We start from the raw sequence: 16,938 nt of genomic DNA, 5'->3' as shown, positions 1-16,938 counted from the left end.
ACAGTTTTATATCTTTATGTTTGAAGCCTGAAATGTGGCAAAAGGTCGCAAAGTTCAAGCGGGCCGAATACTTTCGCAAGGCACTGTATATACTCATATACAGATGAGCAATGTAAGATGCATTGTTAAAGTGGCATTATTTAAAATGACTAGTGATCAATTTATTAAAGTGGCCAATGATTTGAGTCTGTATGTAGGCAGCAGCCTCTGAGTTAGTGATTGCTGTTTAACAGTCTGATGCCCTTGAGATGGAAGCTGTTTTTCAGACTCTCGGTCCCAACTTTGATGCACCTGTACTGACCTCGCCTTCTGGATGGTAGCGGGGTGAACAGGGAGTGGCTCGGGTGGCTGTTGTCCTTGATGATCTTTTTGGCCTTCCTATGACATCGGGTGCTGTAGGTGTCCTGGAAGGCAGGTAGTTTGCCCCTCCTGATGCGTTGTGCAGACCGCACCACCCTCTGGAGAGCCTTACGGTTGTGGGCGGAGCAGTTGCCATACCAGGCTGTGCTACAGCCCGACAGGATGTTCTCAATTGTGCGTCTGTCAAAGTTTTGTGTTTTTAGATGACAAGCCAAATTTCTTCAGCCTTCTGAGGTTGAAGAGGCGCTGTTGCACCTTCTTCAACACACAGTTTGTGAGTGGACCATTTGTTTGTCTGTAATGTGTACGCTGAGGAACTGTGGATAGTGAGGTGCTTCCTCTGCCATCTCCTTTGTTTTGTTGCCGTTGAGTGAGAGGATGTTTTCTTGACACCGCACTCCGTGTGCCCTCACCTCCTCCCTATAGGCTGTCTCGTTGTTGATGGTAGTCAAGCCCACTACTGTAGTGTCGTCTGCAACCTTGATGATTGAGTTGAAGGTGTGCATGGCCACGCAGTATTTGGTGAACAGGGAGTACACTTGGGCCTGAGCACGCACCCTTGTGGGGTTCCGGTGTTGAGGATCAGCGAAGTGGAGATATGGTTTCCTACCTTAACCACCTGGGGGCTGCCCATCAGAAAGTCAAGGACCCAATTGCACAGGGCGGGGTTGAGACCCAGGGCCTCAAGCTTAATGATGAGCTTGGAGGGTACTATGGTGTTAAATGCTGAGTTGTAGTCAATTAACAGCATTCTAACATGAGTATTCCTCTTATCAAATGGGATAGGGCTGTGGTATGGCGATTGCATCGTCTGTGGACCTATTGGGGCAGTAAGCAAATTGAAGTGGGTCTAGGGTGGCCGGTAAATTGAAGGTGATATGATCCTTGACTAGCCTCTCAAAGCGATAGTCATTTAGTTCAGTTACCTTTGCCTTCTTGGGTACAGGAACAATGGTGGCCATCTTGAAGCATGTGGGGACAGCAGACTTGGATAAGGAGGGATTGAATATGTCCATAAACACACCAGCCAGCTGGTCTGTGCATACTCTGAGGACGTGGCTAGGGATGCCGTTTGGGCCGGCAGCCTTGTCAGGGTTAACACGTTTAAATGTCTTACTCACATCGGCCACGGAGAAGGAGAGGGGAGGCCCGCAGTCCTTGGTAGCCGGCTGTGTCGGTGGCACTTGTTTGATTGCCTTGCGGAGGGAATAACTACACTGTTGATATTTGGCCATATTCCCAGCCATCTTTCCATGGTTAAATGCTGTGGTTTGCGTTGAATGGTTATAGTCATGGGTACATCCTGTTTGAGTTTCTGCCTATAGGACGGCAGGAGCAAAATGGGGTCGTGGTTGGATTTGCCGAAGGGAGAGCGGGGGAGGGCCTTGTATGCATTGCGGAAGTTAGGGTAGTAGTGGTCCAGTGTACTGCCCACACGAGTGCTGCAATCATTATGTTGGTAGAATTTAGGTAGCCTTGTTCTCAAGTTTGCTTTGTTAAAATCCCAAGCTACAATAAATGCAGCCTCAGGATATGTTTTCCAGTGAAGTTCCTTGAGGGCCGTTGTGGTATCTGCTTGAGTGGGGGATATGCACAGCTGGGATTATAACTGATAATAATTCTCTTTGGCGATAATATGGTCGGCATTTGATTTGTAAGGAATTATAGGTGTGGTGGACAGGGATTCTTTAGTTCCTGTATGTTATTTGTATTTACTATGGATCCCCATTAGCTTCTGCCAAAGCAGCAGCTACTCTTCCTGGGGTCCAGCAAAATTAAGGCAGTTTATGATTACACCATGAATCGTTAATCATGAAGCACACACCCCCGCCCTTCTTCTTACCAGAGAGATGTTTATTTCTGTTGGCGTGACGCATGGAAGAAACCCGGTAGCTGTACTGCCTCCAACAACATTCAAAGAGAGCCATGTTTCCATGAAACGGAGAATGCTACAATCTCTGTCTCTCTGGAAGGCAACCCTTGTCCTAATTTCGTCCACCTTGTTGCCTGGAGTCTAGACATTGGCGAGTAATATGCGGAAGCGTTGGGTGGTGTGCACGCTTTCGAAGTCTGACCAGGAGGCTGCTCCGTCTACTTCTGCGGCGATGTTGTTTTGGGTCGCCCTCTGGGATTAGATCCAATTTCCAGAGTGGAGGTCCGAACAAAGGATCCGCTCCGGGAAAGTCGTATTCCTGGGCGTAATGTTGGTAAGTTGACGTCGCTCTTATATCCAATAGTTCATCCTGGCTGTATGTAATAACACGTAAGATTTTCTGGGCTAAAAATGTAGGAAATAATACATAAACACAACTGCATAATTTCCTAAGGACTCGAAGCTAGGTGACCATCTCTGTCGGCGCCATCTTGCCAAGTACTAAAGGGACTGCAGTTGCTACTATTTTCCTTCTGAGGTTCTTGTGATTTTTGGCTGGACTTTGTCACTTTGGTCTAACTGCTGTCCACTCCCCTCCACCTCCTGTCTTAACAGGCATTCCTCTCTTACCAAAAAAAGGAAAGTCAATGTCCATTAAATACCCTACAAATTTTTTCGGACAGTGAAGTTAACTTTTAATTTGGCTCTATACTCCAGCATTTTGGATTTCAGATTGAATGTTCCATATGAGGCAACGGTACATAATGTCACCTTTTTATTTGAGGGTATTTTCATACATATCTGTTTTACCGTTTTAGAAATGAAAGCACTATCTACCCCCCCCCCCCCCCCCCCCCCCTTCCCCCCAAAAAAACCAAATGAAATAAATTAATTTGGCCCTAATCTATGGATTTCACATGACTGGGTAGGGGTGCAGCCATGGGAGCCAGGCCCAGCCACAAAAGGGCTTTATTACAGAAAAATACTCCTCTGTAGGCACATCAAGCTTGTTGGATGCAAATATTTTTATTTAACTAGGCAAATCAGTTAAGAGCAAATTATTTTTATCTGGGCCTAACCCAGATTAACCTGGGCCAATTGTGCGCCGCCCTGTGGGACTCTCAATCACGGCCAGATGTGATACACCCTGGATTCGAACCAGGTACTGCCTCTTGCACTGAGATGCAGTGTCTTAGACCACTGCACCACTTGGGAGCAATATAAATGAATGGTAAATAATATATTGTCATTTTGGAGACACTGTTATTGTAAATAAGTATAGAATATGTTTCTGAGCACTTCCTACAGTGGGGAGAACAAGTATTTGACACACAGCCGATTTTGTAGGTTTCCCTACTTACAAAGCATGTAGAGGTCTAATTTTTTATCACAGGTACACTTCAACTGTGAGACCGAATCTAAAACAAAAATCCAGAAAATCACATTGTATGATTTTTAAGTAATTAATTAGCATATTATTGCATGACATAAGTATTTGATCACCTACCAACCAGTAAGAATTCCGGCTCTCACAGACCTGTTAGTTTTTCTTTAAGAAGCCCTCCTGTTCTCCACTCATTACCTGTATTAACTGTACCTGTTTGAACTCGTTACCTGTCTAAAAGACACCTGTCCACACACTCAATCAAACAGACTCCAACCTCTTCACAATGGCCAAGACCAGAGAGCTGTGTAAGGACATCAGGGATAAAATTGTAGACCTGCACAAGGCTGGGATGGGATACAGGACAATAGGCAAGCAGCTTGGCGCAATTATTAGAAAATGGAAGAAGTTCAAGATGAAGGTCAATCACCCTCGGTCTAGGGCTCCATGCAAGATCTCACCTCGTGGGGCATCAATGATCATGAGGAAGGTGAGGGATCAGCCCAGAACTACACAGCAGGACCTGGTAAATAACCTGAAGAGAACTGGGACCACAGTCTCAAAGAACCATTAGTAACACACTACGCCATCATGGATTAAAATCCTGCAGCACACGTAAGGTCCCCCTGCTCAAGCCAGCGCATGTCCAGGCCCGTCTGAAGTTTGCCAATGCCCATCTGGATGATCCAGAGGAGGAATGGGAGAAGGTCATGTGGTCTGATGAGACAAAAATAGAGCTTTTTGGTCTAAACTCCACTCGCTGTGTTTGGAGGAAGAAGGATGAGTACAACCCCAAGAACACCATCCCAACCGTGAAGCATGGAGGTGGAAACATCATTCTTTGGGCAAGCTTTTCTGCAAAGGGAACAGGACGACTGCACCTTATTGAGGGGAGGATGGATGGGGCCATGTATCGCAGGATCTTGGCCAACAACCTCCTTCCCGCAGTAAGAGCATTGAAGATGGGTCATGGCTGGGTCTTCCAGCATGACAGCGACCCGAAACACACAGCCAGGGCAACTAAGGAGTGGCTCTGTAAGAGAGCATCTCAAGGTCCTGGAGTGGCCTAGCCAGTCTCCAGACCTGAACCCAATAGAGAATCTTTGGAGGGAGCTGAAAGTCCGTATTGCCCAGCGACCGCACCGAAACCTGAAGGATCTGGAGAAGCTCTGCATGGAGGAGTGGGCAAAAAATCCCTGCTGCAGTGTGTGTGCAAACCTTGTCAAGAACTACAGGGAACGTATGATCTCTGTAATTGCAAACTTAGCTTTCTATACCAAATATTAAGTTCTGCTTTTCTGATGTATCAAATACTTATGTCATGCAATAAAATGCAAATGAATTACTTACAAATCATACAATGTGATTTTCTGGATTTTTAGTTTGTCTCTCACAGTTGAAGTGTACCTATGATAAAAAAAAATACAGACCTCTACATGCTTTGTAAGTAGGAACCCGCAAAATCGGCAGTGTTTATCAAATACTTGTTCTCCCAACTGTATATTGTGGATGCTCGCATGATAATCATGAATGAATTGTGAATAATGAGGAGTGAGAAAGTCAGAGGCATAAATATAATACACTCCCATGTTATTGGTAATCATGAGATGTTAAGATGTCTTGGGGCAGTATGATCTTTGTGCCTCTAACTTTCTCACTCATCATTCAAGATTATATGTAATCATGGTAGCATCCACATTTAATGTAGAAATGTTCAGAAACATATTCTTATTTACAATATAAATGACTCCAAAATTACAAAATACACGATTTAACAGTCATTTCTATTGGCCACAACATAATCTGAAATACAATCTGTAAATGCACCCCACAAGATTGTAGAGTCACCAGCTTGATGTAATCATTGTGCTAGGTATTTGGGATCAAATACAAAACTTTTGACTTCTTAAAACACACAAACAGTGCCTTCGGAAAGTATTCTGACTTTTTCAACTTGTTACGTTCTAGCCCTGTTCTAAAATGGGTTAAATTAACATGTTTCCTCATCAATGGCAGCATCATGCTGTGATACTCCTTCCATTTCAATATTATCGCTTGCACAGTGCTCCTTGGGATGTTTAAAGCTTGGGAAATCTTTTTGCATCCAAATCCGGCTTTAAACTTCTTCACAACAGTATCTCGGACCTGCCTGGTGTGTTCCTTGTTCTTCATGATGCTCTCTGCGCTTTTAACGGACCTCTGAGACTTGTGCAGGTGCATTTATACGGAGACTTGATTACACACAGGTGGATTGTATTTATCATCATTAGTAATTTAGGTCAACATTGGATCATTCAGAGATCCTCACTGAACTTCTGGAGAGAGTTTGCTGCACTGAAAGTAAAGGGGATGAATAATTTTGCACGCCCAACTTTTCAGTTTTTGATTTGTTAAAAAAGTTTGAAATATCCAATAAATGTCGTTCCACTTCATGATTGTGTCCCACTTGTTGTTGATTCTTCACAAAAAAATACAGTTTTATATCTTTGTTTGAAGCCTGAAATGTGGCAAAAGGTCGCAAAGTTCAAGGGGGCCGAATACTTTCGCAAGGCACTGTATATATTTTATTCAAAAACATGTGTGTCACTTGTTGGCACCCCTAGAAATTCTGATGAACAAAATCTAATTGATGTATATACCGATTGATGATTTTACCTTTTTTTTTAATTCTTTGGGAGCTCTTAAGTGGTCAACCATGACTTCCTGTTTCAATGGGGTATAAATATGAGTTGACACACAGGCTAAACTCCCTTAGTCATCCATCAACATGGGAAAGGCCAGAGAACAAACGCATGAAATTAGACAATAGTTTGTTGACCTTCACAAGTCAGGAAATGGCTATAAAAAGATAGCTTCATGCCTGAAACTACCCATCTCCACTATTAGGGCAATAATTAAGAAATGTTAAAAACTGGAGCTGTGATGAACTTGCCTGGAAGAGAACGCAAGTGTATTTTTCCTCCACACACAGTGAGAAGGATGGTTCAAGTGGCAGAAAAATCTCTGATTACAGTTGGAGAATTGCAGAAGTTGGTTACATCTTGGGGTCACAAAGTCTCCAAAACTACAAATAGATGCCACCTCCATGCCAGCAAGTTATTTGGATGGGTTGCCAGAAAGCCTCTGCTGTCACCAAACCACAAATGTAAGTGCCTGGAGTTTGCTAAAGGGCATTAGAACTTGGATTGGAACAAGGTTATATTGTCTGATGAGACTGAAATATAACTTTTTGGCAACAAACACCTTAGGTGGGATTGGTGTAAAAAGAGCCATAGTCATGCAGAAAATGACCTAATCCCCACTGTGAATTATGGTGGTGGATCTGTGATGTTGTGGGGCTGTTTTACTTCCAAAGGCCCTGGGAACCTTATTAGGATACATAGGATCATGGACTCCATTAAATACCAGGAGATTTTAGGCCAAACCCCATCAGCCTCTGCCAGCAAGCTAAAACTGGGCCGTTGTTGGATCTTCCAGCAGGACAACGATCCGAAGCATACCTCCAAATCCACACACACATGGTTCACTGACCATAGAATCAAGCTTTTGCAATGGCCATCCCGGTGAACTGAAGAGGAGAGTCTACAAGTGAGGACCAACGACTCTGAAGGACCTGTAGAGTTTCTGTATCGAGGAATGGTCTGAAATATCTTCCTATGTGTTCTCCCGCCTCATCAAACATTATAGGAGACGACTCAGAGCTGTTATTTTGGCAAAGGGAGGGTGCGCAAAGTACTAAATGCTAGGGTGCCAATAAGTCTTATTTACATTTTTAAAATTGTTATTTATCTGACGCTTTTATCTAGAGCGATTTTACAGTAGTGAGCGCATACATGTTCATATTTGTTTTCTTTTCATACTGGGTCCCCGTGGGAATAGAACCCACAAACGTGGTGTTGCAAGCACCATGCTCTACCAACTGAGCCACACGGACAATGCATGTTTTTTTTAACAAAATATTTTTTTCCTACTGACTGTTTTTGAACCATTTTAAATAAAAGGTAAGATTCATGACATTTTTTCCAGCCTTTTTTTTGTTCATATTTACCTAGGGTGCAAAAATTCCGTAGTGCACTGTTTGACAAGGGGGGACGAAGATACATAAATCGCTAAATTTCTAAACTTTAAAACATATCTATGAAAATGTTGCATGATATACTGTCGCCTTATGAAACATTTTGTATAGCCAAATTGAAAGTTGTAGCTTCATTGCCCAAATATTTATGTAGGGGAGTGTATAAATGACATCTCAATCATCTCCCTTTTAGGTTGTTAAGAGGGAGTGGGATCTTGCTGATTTTAATAGGTGATGGAGGGAGTAGGCAGTGCTTCAACCAATATGAGATGAGATGGGCAGCCAAACATCCCAAGAATGACCCTCACTCTAGCTGCTAGAGTCGGTCAGGCTTAGGCCTATTTTTCTTCCAATATGTTTTTCTGATTTACTCCCGTCTACTCCCCTCCACTACCTATTAATCGGCATGATCCATCTCTAAGCTCCCTACAAGGGGAATATAGAAAAGTAATTTATACAATCAATCAAAAAAATAAATGAATGTCTTGTGTGTTCCTGTAGATTACCCAGATGGCATTAACTCCAGTGAATACATGTCCCAGCCAACCGCATACCTCCCTGAGAACTTCACATACGCCCAGAACCTCCCCTGCCCAGAACGCTTACCTTCTATGAGTAAGTAACCAGAACGCTTGTCTTCAAACCATCAGTTTGCCTACTGAGAGGATTTTACCACTGGGTTTTCAAACGCATGATACTTACGGGAATGCATTGCGAAGCAGACTCGACAGACCAGGCTGGTGTTTGGCAAGTCGCTGGGAGGAGTGAAAAATGTGTCCTTGGTAGCATTTTTTTTTTCCCCCAAAACTAAAAACAACACAGATTTGAGCAAATGTCTTAAGTAGCTGAAACTGTCATTACTACAACCTTCTGAAAGTGACAAAATGGACATGTTAAAATGGTTAAAAACAACCTTTATATCGAGCAGGTGCCTTTTTGATTTGACAGGCCTGCACATGCTCAGTTCTGCTCGACACGACCATTAGACCCAATGACGTGTTTCTGCGCATTAGCTTTGCTAGCTAACATCAAGATCGGCAGGAACTGCTTCTCACAAATTTTTCTATGATCAGGTCATGTTATTATGTAACTCATGAGATAAGCTACTCTTTGCTGTCTCTGTGCGTCCTCTTTCTCTTACTATTTCTCTCGCTCCTCATTCTGTCACACGGTCTCTCCCTGTAGGATGTGTGTGGCTTATCATGCCGGTTATATCTACATAGGCACTTTAGCTACAGTTAAACGTATTGCATTACCCATTTCCCCTCTGTTATCATTGAAATCTGAAGATAAACGGTAGGAGAGTTCCATGACACAGTGTATTCGGAAACTATTCAGATCCCCACATTCTAAAAATGATTTAAATTGTCATTTTTCCTCATCAATCTACACACAATACCCTATAATGACGAAGCAAAAACAGGTTTTTAGGAATGTTTGCAAATGTATGAAAAACAAAACTGATATCACATTCACATAAGTATTCAGACCCTTTACTCAGTACTTTGTTGAAACACCTTTGGCAGTGATTACAGCCTCGAGTCTTCTTGCGTATGACACTACAAGCTTGGCACACCTATATTTGGGGAGTTTCTCCTATTCTACTTTGCAGATCCTCTCAAGCTCTGTCAGGTTGAATGGGGATTGTTGCTGCACAGCTATTTTCAGGTCTCTCCAGAGATGTTTGATCGGGTTCACGTCCGGGCTCTGGCCACTCTGACATTCAGAGACTTGTCCCGAAGCCACTTCTGCTTTGTATTGGCTGTGTGCTTAGGGTCATTGTCTTAATGGAAGGTGAACCTTCTTCCCAGTCTGAGGACCTGAGAGCTCTGGAGCAGGTTTTCCTCAAGGATCTCTCTGTACTTTGCCACGTTCATATTTTCCTCGATCCTGACTAATTTCACAGTCCCTGCTGCTGAAAAACATCCCCACAGCATGATGCTGCCACCACCATGCTTCACCGTAGGGATGGTGACAGGTTTCCTCCAGACGTGACGCTTGGTATTCAGGCAAAATTGTTCAATCTTGGTTTCATCAGACCAGAGGATCTTGTTGCTCATGGTCTGAGTCCTTTAGGTGCCTTTTGGCAAATTCCAAGCGGGCTGTTATGTATCTTTTTATTGAGGAGTGGCTGTCATCTGGCCACTCTACCATAAAGGCTTGATTGGTGGAGTGCTGCAGAGATGGCTGTCCTTTTGGAACATTCTCCCATCTCCACAGAGGAACTTTGGAGCTCTGTCAAGAGTGACCATCCAGTTCTTGGTCACCTCCCTGACCTAGGCCCTTCTCCCCTGATTGTTCAGTTTGGCTGGCCGGCCAGCTCCAGGAAGAGTCTTAGTGGTTCCAAACTTCTTCCATTTAAGAATGATGGAAGCCACTGTTCTTGAAATAAAACCGGTAAAAGTTGCTTTAATATACTTGCAGTCAACCCCTAGTGGTGTAACTGCCTACGTCAACACCTTCTACTCATGAGACCAAGCCCATGCATATCCACATATACAAACTTGCAGGAGAACAATGGTCCAGTGTTTTCTAAGGGCTCAGCAGTAATTTTCCATTCACGTGTGGCTTACATTGATTGGTATGTCTGACTTGTTTCTTATCTATTTACTCCCCTGCAGGTGTCTCTCTTTTAGCCTTGAGGCGCTTTCTCACACACAACCTGTTTTGACCGCAATTGCTCACACTTCTGCTCAGACCGTTTCTATAAGAGGCAGAGACTAGAAAAGAACTGTGGAACCGTATTAAACCTTTATAATGCATATATGGCTAATCTGTGGTCCAGGACCCTATACATGTAGTGGGGGAGTGTCTTATAGCTCGTCCCCTTCTATTAATACAACATAAGCATAATCAATTATAATACATCAATCATTTGGTGCAGCCCCTATCATGACCCCAAGGTGACCCCAACCAGGGACCTTCAATGCTGCAGACATTTGTTTTTGGTATCCTTCCCCAGATCTGCCTCGACACAATCCTGTCCCTGTGCTCTACTGACAATTCCTTCGTCCTCATGGCTTGGTTTTTGCTTTGACATGCACTGTCAACCTGTGGGACCTTATAGACAGGTGTGTGCCTTTCCAAATCATGTCCGATCAATTGAATTTACCACAGGTGGACTCCAAACAAGTTGTAGAAACATCTCAAAGATGATCAATGGAAACAGGATGAACCGGCGCTCAATTTCGAGTCTCATAGCAAATGGTCTGAATACCTATGTAAATATGGTATTTCTGTTTTTATTGTTAATACATTTGCTTATATTTCTAAAAACCTGGTTTTAGCTTTGTCGTTATGGGGTATTGTGTGTTGATTGATGTGGATTTTTTAAAATTTAAACAGTCCCTCCAGGATTTTTTGACTCTATGCTCAACTTTTTGGGGGCAAAATCAACAATTCCCCCATATTACTCAAAATTACCATCACTGCACTTGTTTCTATATAAAACAGTTAAATCAAAGATATATTTCTGCATTAAACTGTCAAATCACTGCAATAGAAAAAGAGCTCGTAATGAACTATTCATCACACTTTTACCGCATAAAATGGTTCAATCAAGCCACATGTCAAAAATCTTTTTCTACTTAAGTGCATTTTTGTGGCAAATTGGACAAAAAAAACATTGAAAAACAGGCCATGCAAAATGTCAGAAATGCTGCAGAAAAATCCAGCATTTTTGCCTGCAACTATTTTCTTTTTAAAGCAATGCATCCTGGATAGACTGACTAAAATCCCACAGTGTGTGTTTACTGAAGGTTTATGTGTACGTTCTCAGAGGGTCCTATGGACGTCAACATGACTCAGATCCCTATGGAGGAGATTGATCTGAAGTTCTCGAAGTATCTGGATGTTCACTTTGGAGGACACTGGAGACCCAAGGACTGTAAACCACGCTGGAAGGTATGACTGTTGACATGTCTGACTGAGGAAATATGTGTGCGGTTCAGTTATTTTACTACTTTTATTCTCCTCTCTATTAGAAAATGAAATTGAACTGTAAGCCATATTTGTATACACCAGTGTCTTTCCTCTATTAGAAGCATTTGAGTTTCTACTTCTGGTCTGTCTGCCCTGCTCCCTAAATGCTGTGTGTCTGACTGTCCACTCCTCTGTCCTGCTCCCTGTGTAGGTGGCCATCCTGATCCCGTTCCGTAACCGCTACGAGCACCTTCCCATCCTGTTCCAGCACCTCACCCCCATGCTGCAGAGACAGAGGCTGCAGTTTGCATATTACGTCATCGAGCAGGTAACACCGCTTTTAAACAAGTTCTGTTATTATTGCACACATTTAGTCTCCCTTCATCCTATTCGGCCTCACTACTTTGTCAACTCTGCCACCCACTGGTGAGAAATGTCGAATATATGATGAAGATGAGCTGTAGACAGATTAGCTCACAACATTGCGCTTTCTTCGACCCCCTCCCCCCCTATCAGTTTGGGACCCAGCCAGTGTTAATTTTGTTACTATTTTGTTTTTTGTCTAGTCTTAGTCACATTTTTGTTATTTGAATAATGATTTAGTCTAGTTATTGTCAAAATGACATTTAAGTAAACTAAATGCCTTATTATTAGTCACATTTTTTGTCATCACATTTTTATTGGCTCATTAACTTATAGTTAATATATATCACTGACTTCGATGTGCACAAACATACATAGCCTTGTCCTACCAACATATATTTTTCGGCATAACATCCTATCGCATGATTCTCTTCCCAAAAGCCAAATTGGCAGAAGAACACATTACTCCGCAGCAGCTTTATAATCACACCCCTTGACAATTCTCCAGATCTTCCCCGTGTCACTGGTTCCACTACCTTTTTCGGTCGGTGGCACCAGCCCATGATTTGGTTGCATAAATGTTTTTCCCCATTGTGTCACACACTATATATACAGTACCAGTCAAAAGTCTGGACACACCTACTCATTCCAGAGTTTTTCTTTATTTTTTACCATTTCCTACATCGCAGAATAATAGTGAAGACATCGAAACTATGAAATAACACAAATGGAATCATGTAGTAACCAAAAAAGTGTTAAACAAATCAAAATATATTTTATATTTGAGATTCTTCAAATAGCCACCATTTGCCATGACAGATTTGCACACTCTTGGCATTCTCTCAACCATCTTAGCGGGGTAGTCAACTGGAATGTATTTAAATTACAGGTGTGCCTTGTTAAAGGTTCCTTTGTAGGGGTGGCATACAAAAGCTAGCTCTATTTGGTAAAATACCAAGTCCATATCATGGCAAGAACAGCTGCATCGTTACTTTAAGACATGAAGGTCAGTCAATGCGGAAAATTTCAAGAACTTTGAAAGTTTCTTCAAGTGCAGTCGCAAAAAACATCAAGCGCTATGATGAAAATGGCTCTCATGACTTATCTCTGCTGCAGAGGATAAGTTCATTAGAGTTAACTGCACCTCAGATTGCAGCCCAAATAAATGCTTCACGGAATTGAAGTAACACACACATCTCAACATCAACTGTTCAAAGAAGGCTGTGTGAATCAGGCCTTCATGGTCGAATTGCTACAAAGAAACCACTACTAAAGGACACCGATAAGATGAAAATACTTGCTTGGGCCAAGAAACACGAACAATAGACGTTAAACCAGTGGAAATCTGTCCTTTGGTCTGATGTGTCATTTTTGGTTCCAAACGCCCTGTCATTGTGAAACGCAGAGTAGGTGAACAGATGATCTCCGCATGTGTGGTTCCCACCGTGAAGCATGGAGGATGTGTGATGGTGTGGGTGTGCTTTGCTGGTGACACTCAGTGATTTATTTAGAATTCAAGGCACACTTAACCAGCATGGCTAACACAGCATTCTGCAGCGATACGCCATCCCATCTGGTTTGTGCTTAGCTGCACTTTCATTTGTTTTTCAACAGGACAATGACCCAACACACCGCCAGACTGTGTCAGGGCTATTTTGACCAAGATAGTGATGAAGTGCTGTATCAGATGAATTGGCCTCCACAATCACCTGACATCAACCCAATTGAGATTGTTTGGGAGGAGTTGGACTGCAGAGTGAAGGAAAAGCAGCCAACAAGTGCTCAGCATATGTGGGAACACCTTCAAGACTGTTGGAAAAGCATTCCTCATGAAGCTGATTGAGAGAATGCCAAGAGTGTACAAAGCTGTTAAGGCAAAGGGTGGAATCTGAAGAATCTAAAATATATTTTGATATGTTTAACACTTTTTGATTACTACATGATTCTGTATGTGTTATTCACAGAAAAAAGTTATGAAGAAGCACCCTCAGGAAAATATATATTTTAATTATGTCCCCAGTTTCAACCCCCTCAGGTTCTCTGGCAGGCTGTTCCAGAGGCTGTGGGCATAATAACTAAAGGTTGCCTCTCCATGCCTCTTGGTCCTAGGCTTTGGAATAGTTAAAAGGCCACTGCCAGAGGACCTGAGGGACCTGCTGGGTACATAAATTAAAAGCATGTCAGACATGCATTTGGGTGCACAATCATGGATTGATTTAAAAACCAATAGAAAAATCTTAAACTTAATTCTAAAACTCACAGGCAGCCAGTGTAGAGACCTTAAAACCGGTGTAATGTGTGCTGCTTTCTGTCTGGTCTAGGTCAGTACCCATGCTGCAGCATTCTGCAGGTTCTGCGGTTGACCAATGGCTTTCTTGGTACACCAGACAGGAGACATTTTTTTTTTAGTGAGATGACCATGTAATGAATTTTCAGCTCGCACTGAAGCGATCAATAAAAGATGTAACTCGCACAGCTAAGTCAAAGGGTCGCAAAATGTGACTGGTTGCGGTGTGGAGCCCTGCCCCTTGACATACTGTAGCTATATTCTAATTAAAGTTCTGTCATAAGTAGTGGTCTGATAGGTTGCAGCAAGATAATAAGCTAGGATTATCGATCTCTTATTTCCTGAGCGTATATGTTGGAATAATGTGCTTTCAGATGTCTAGTGAGGTTGGTAGTATTTTTTTTCTCCGTCATCTTGTAGGTGCAAACACTGTCTTTTCTCCCATGGAAACATTGCATTAGGTCTTGTTTGAATCGACATAAGTCAAGTGACTCGCAAACATTGACCCTTTTTCTACCGGGAGCTTATACCATCGGGAGAGTAGCCATGGCGTGTGCCTTATTTGCATCAATGATTTGTTGCCGCCAGATTGGAGAACGGTTGCTGGGCAGAGAGGTGACTCATGAATGACCTGGGCATGGTATTTATTTTCTACCGCATTGCGATAAGAAAGCCTTACAATTCTGCTTATGTCATGCATGCTTTTGATTGGACCAAACAAAGGACACTGAACAGCTCTCCAAAGATTCTCACTTACTAGTCAGATTTTAGTCACAGACATACTTTAGTCTTGTCTCATTATCCGCAAGCAAAGTGAAAAATAATTAGTTTAGTCTTTTTTTTCTGGGTCTCTTTAGTCTGTTTTATCGTCTTGTCAATTGCCACTGATAAATAGGTGTTTGACACTATTTTTGTTGACGAAATGCAACACTGGACCAGCCCTTCAATAGGGCCATGTTGTTTAACTTGGGTTAGGGTTAGTCTAACTCTTCTTTCTCCCTCCATCAGTCTGGTACCCAGCCGTTCAACAGAGCAATGTTGTTTAACGTGGGTTTCCTGGAAGCCATGAAGGATCTGGACTGGGACTGTCTGGTGTTCCACGATGTCGACCACATCCCAGAGAATGACCGTAACTACTACGGCTGTGGTCAGATGCCTCGCCACTTCGCAGCCAAACTGGACAAGTACATGTACCTGTAAGTCACGGCTTAAATCAGTCCGGAATTGTCGGAAAATGGCAAAATGCTGTTTTCCAGCTAATTTCCTATAATTCTATATATTTCTCAATGTAGCTTAGAGAATTATTTTTTTTGTTGTCATGGTTGGTTTGTTCTTACGCTCAATTTTTTTATTTTTTATAAATTGGGACCTCTGGACATGTACCCTGCACGCACCATCAGTAATCCTCAATTATATAATAAAAAAATATATAGGTTAATTATTTTCTACATACTTTAGTAATTTAAGTTTACACTTAAAGCGGTTTTACAATCCCGAAAATGTATTTCTAAAAATTATAATAATTGTCCTTTTTTGGTCTGGCGGTACGCTGCTGCTAAATGAAAACAGGGGAAACACTGGTCCCGGACTAAGGCTTAATTTATAAACAGAGTTTCCAGTCTGGCTATGTGTGTCTCTTCTAAATTTGCTGACTGAATGGTAAATTGTCTGAAAACATAATTGTGTGTCTGTGTGTTGTATCACAGCCAAACTCATTCTTTGTTACCTGTTTGCTTTCCTGTGATACTGACTGGTAAGGTCTCTCCTTTTTTCTTTTTTTCCTTTGTTGTTTTGTTGAAAACTCAGTCTTTCCCCAGGCTAAGCTAGGCTATGTTGTCTGTGTCTGTCCCTCTGTCCGTGTTGAAAGTGTGTTGCGGGTGTTACAGGTGTGTGTTGTGTGTAACGCTGTGTGTGTTGTCCACAGACTACCATATAGTGAGTTCTTTGGGGGCGTGAGTGGACTCACAGTGGAACAGTTCCGCAAGATTAATGGCTTTCCCAATGCGTTCTGGGGCTGGGGAGGAGAGGACGACGACCTCTGGAACAGGTCAGTTAGTGTGCGTCTGTGTGTGTGTTTAAGAGCGACAAATCTGTTATCTGATTGGGTAACTTAATGAAAGGCTTTGTTTGTCCCTCTCTCTCTCTCATAGAGTACATTATGCTGGTCTGAACATCACAAGGCCGGAGGGAGAAATGGGTAAATACAAGTCCATCCCACACCACCACCGGGGAGAGGTGCAGTTCCTGGGCAGGTCAGTACATGCATGCTAGCAGTCCATAGCAGGCGCCGTAACCATGTCAAAGGATGTTTACCTAACTTAACCTCAAACATCACATTAGCTTAGCTCTCAATACAGCGTTGCTCCAGGAAGTCCTCGTCATATGTGGTATTCATGAAAATACACTACATGACCAACGGTATGTGGACACCTTGCAGGGGTGGGAAACTCCAGTTCTCAGGGGCCTGATTGGTGTCAGACTTTTTCTCCATCCCTAGCACACAGCTGATTTAATCAAATGACATTCTAAACTGAAGATCATGATTAGGTGATTATTGGAGTCAGGTTTGTTAGTTGGGGCTAGGGCAAAACTGTGGCCCCAATCAGGCTCCCGAGGACTGGAATTTCCCACACCTAATTGAACATCTTATTCCATAATCATGGGCATTAATATGG

The 16,938-nt window shown here is 42.6% G+C and overlaps 1 protein-coding gene across 4 annotated transcripts in view; it reads left to right on the top strand.

The window, feature by feature from the left end:
- LOC139406753 (beta-1,4-galactosyltransferase 6-like) overlaps nucleotides 1–16,938 on the top strand; it is a 43,453-nt gene that overhangs the window by 16,223 nt on the left and 10,292 nt on the right. For 2 of the 4 annotated variants that reach the window (XM_071149750.1, XM_071149752.1), the window contains exons 3-8: nucleotides 8,194–8,307; nucleotides 11,471–11,595; nucleotides 11,825–11,941; nucleotides 15,272–15,459; nucleotides 16,188–16,310; nucleotides 16,414–16,515. In XM_071149750.1, coding sequence (XP_071005851.1) covers nucleotides 8,194–8,307; nucleotides 11,471–11,595; nucleotides 11,825–11,941; nucleotides 15,272–15,459; nucleotides 16,188–16,310; nucleotides 16,414–16,515 — 769 coding nt within the window. The remainder of the gene's footprint in view (nucleotides 1–8,193; nucleotides 8,308–11,470; nucleotides 11,596–11,824; nucleotides 11,942–15,271; nucleotides 15,460–16,187; nucleotides 16,311–16,413; nucleotides 16,516–16,938) is intronic. The other 2 variants (XM_071149751.1, XM_071149753.1) reach the window with 2 other exon arrangements.

Source organism: Oncorhynchus clarkii, chromosome 4, assembly GCF_045791955.1.
Source record: "Oncorhynchus clarkii lewisi isolate Uvic-CL-2024 chromosome 4, UVic_Ocla_1.0, whole genome shotgun sequence".
Taxonomy (NCBI): Eukaryota; Metazoa; Chordata; class Actinopteri; order Salmoniformes; family Salmonidae; genus Oncorhynchus; species Oncorhynchus clarkii.
This window is presented reverse-complemented; position numbering and strand designations above follow the sequence as displayed.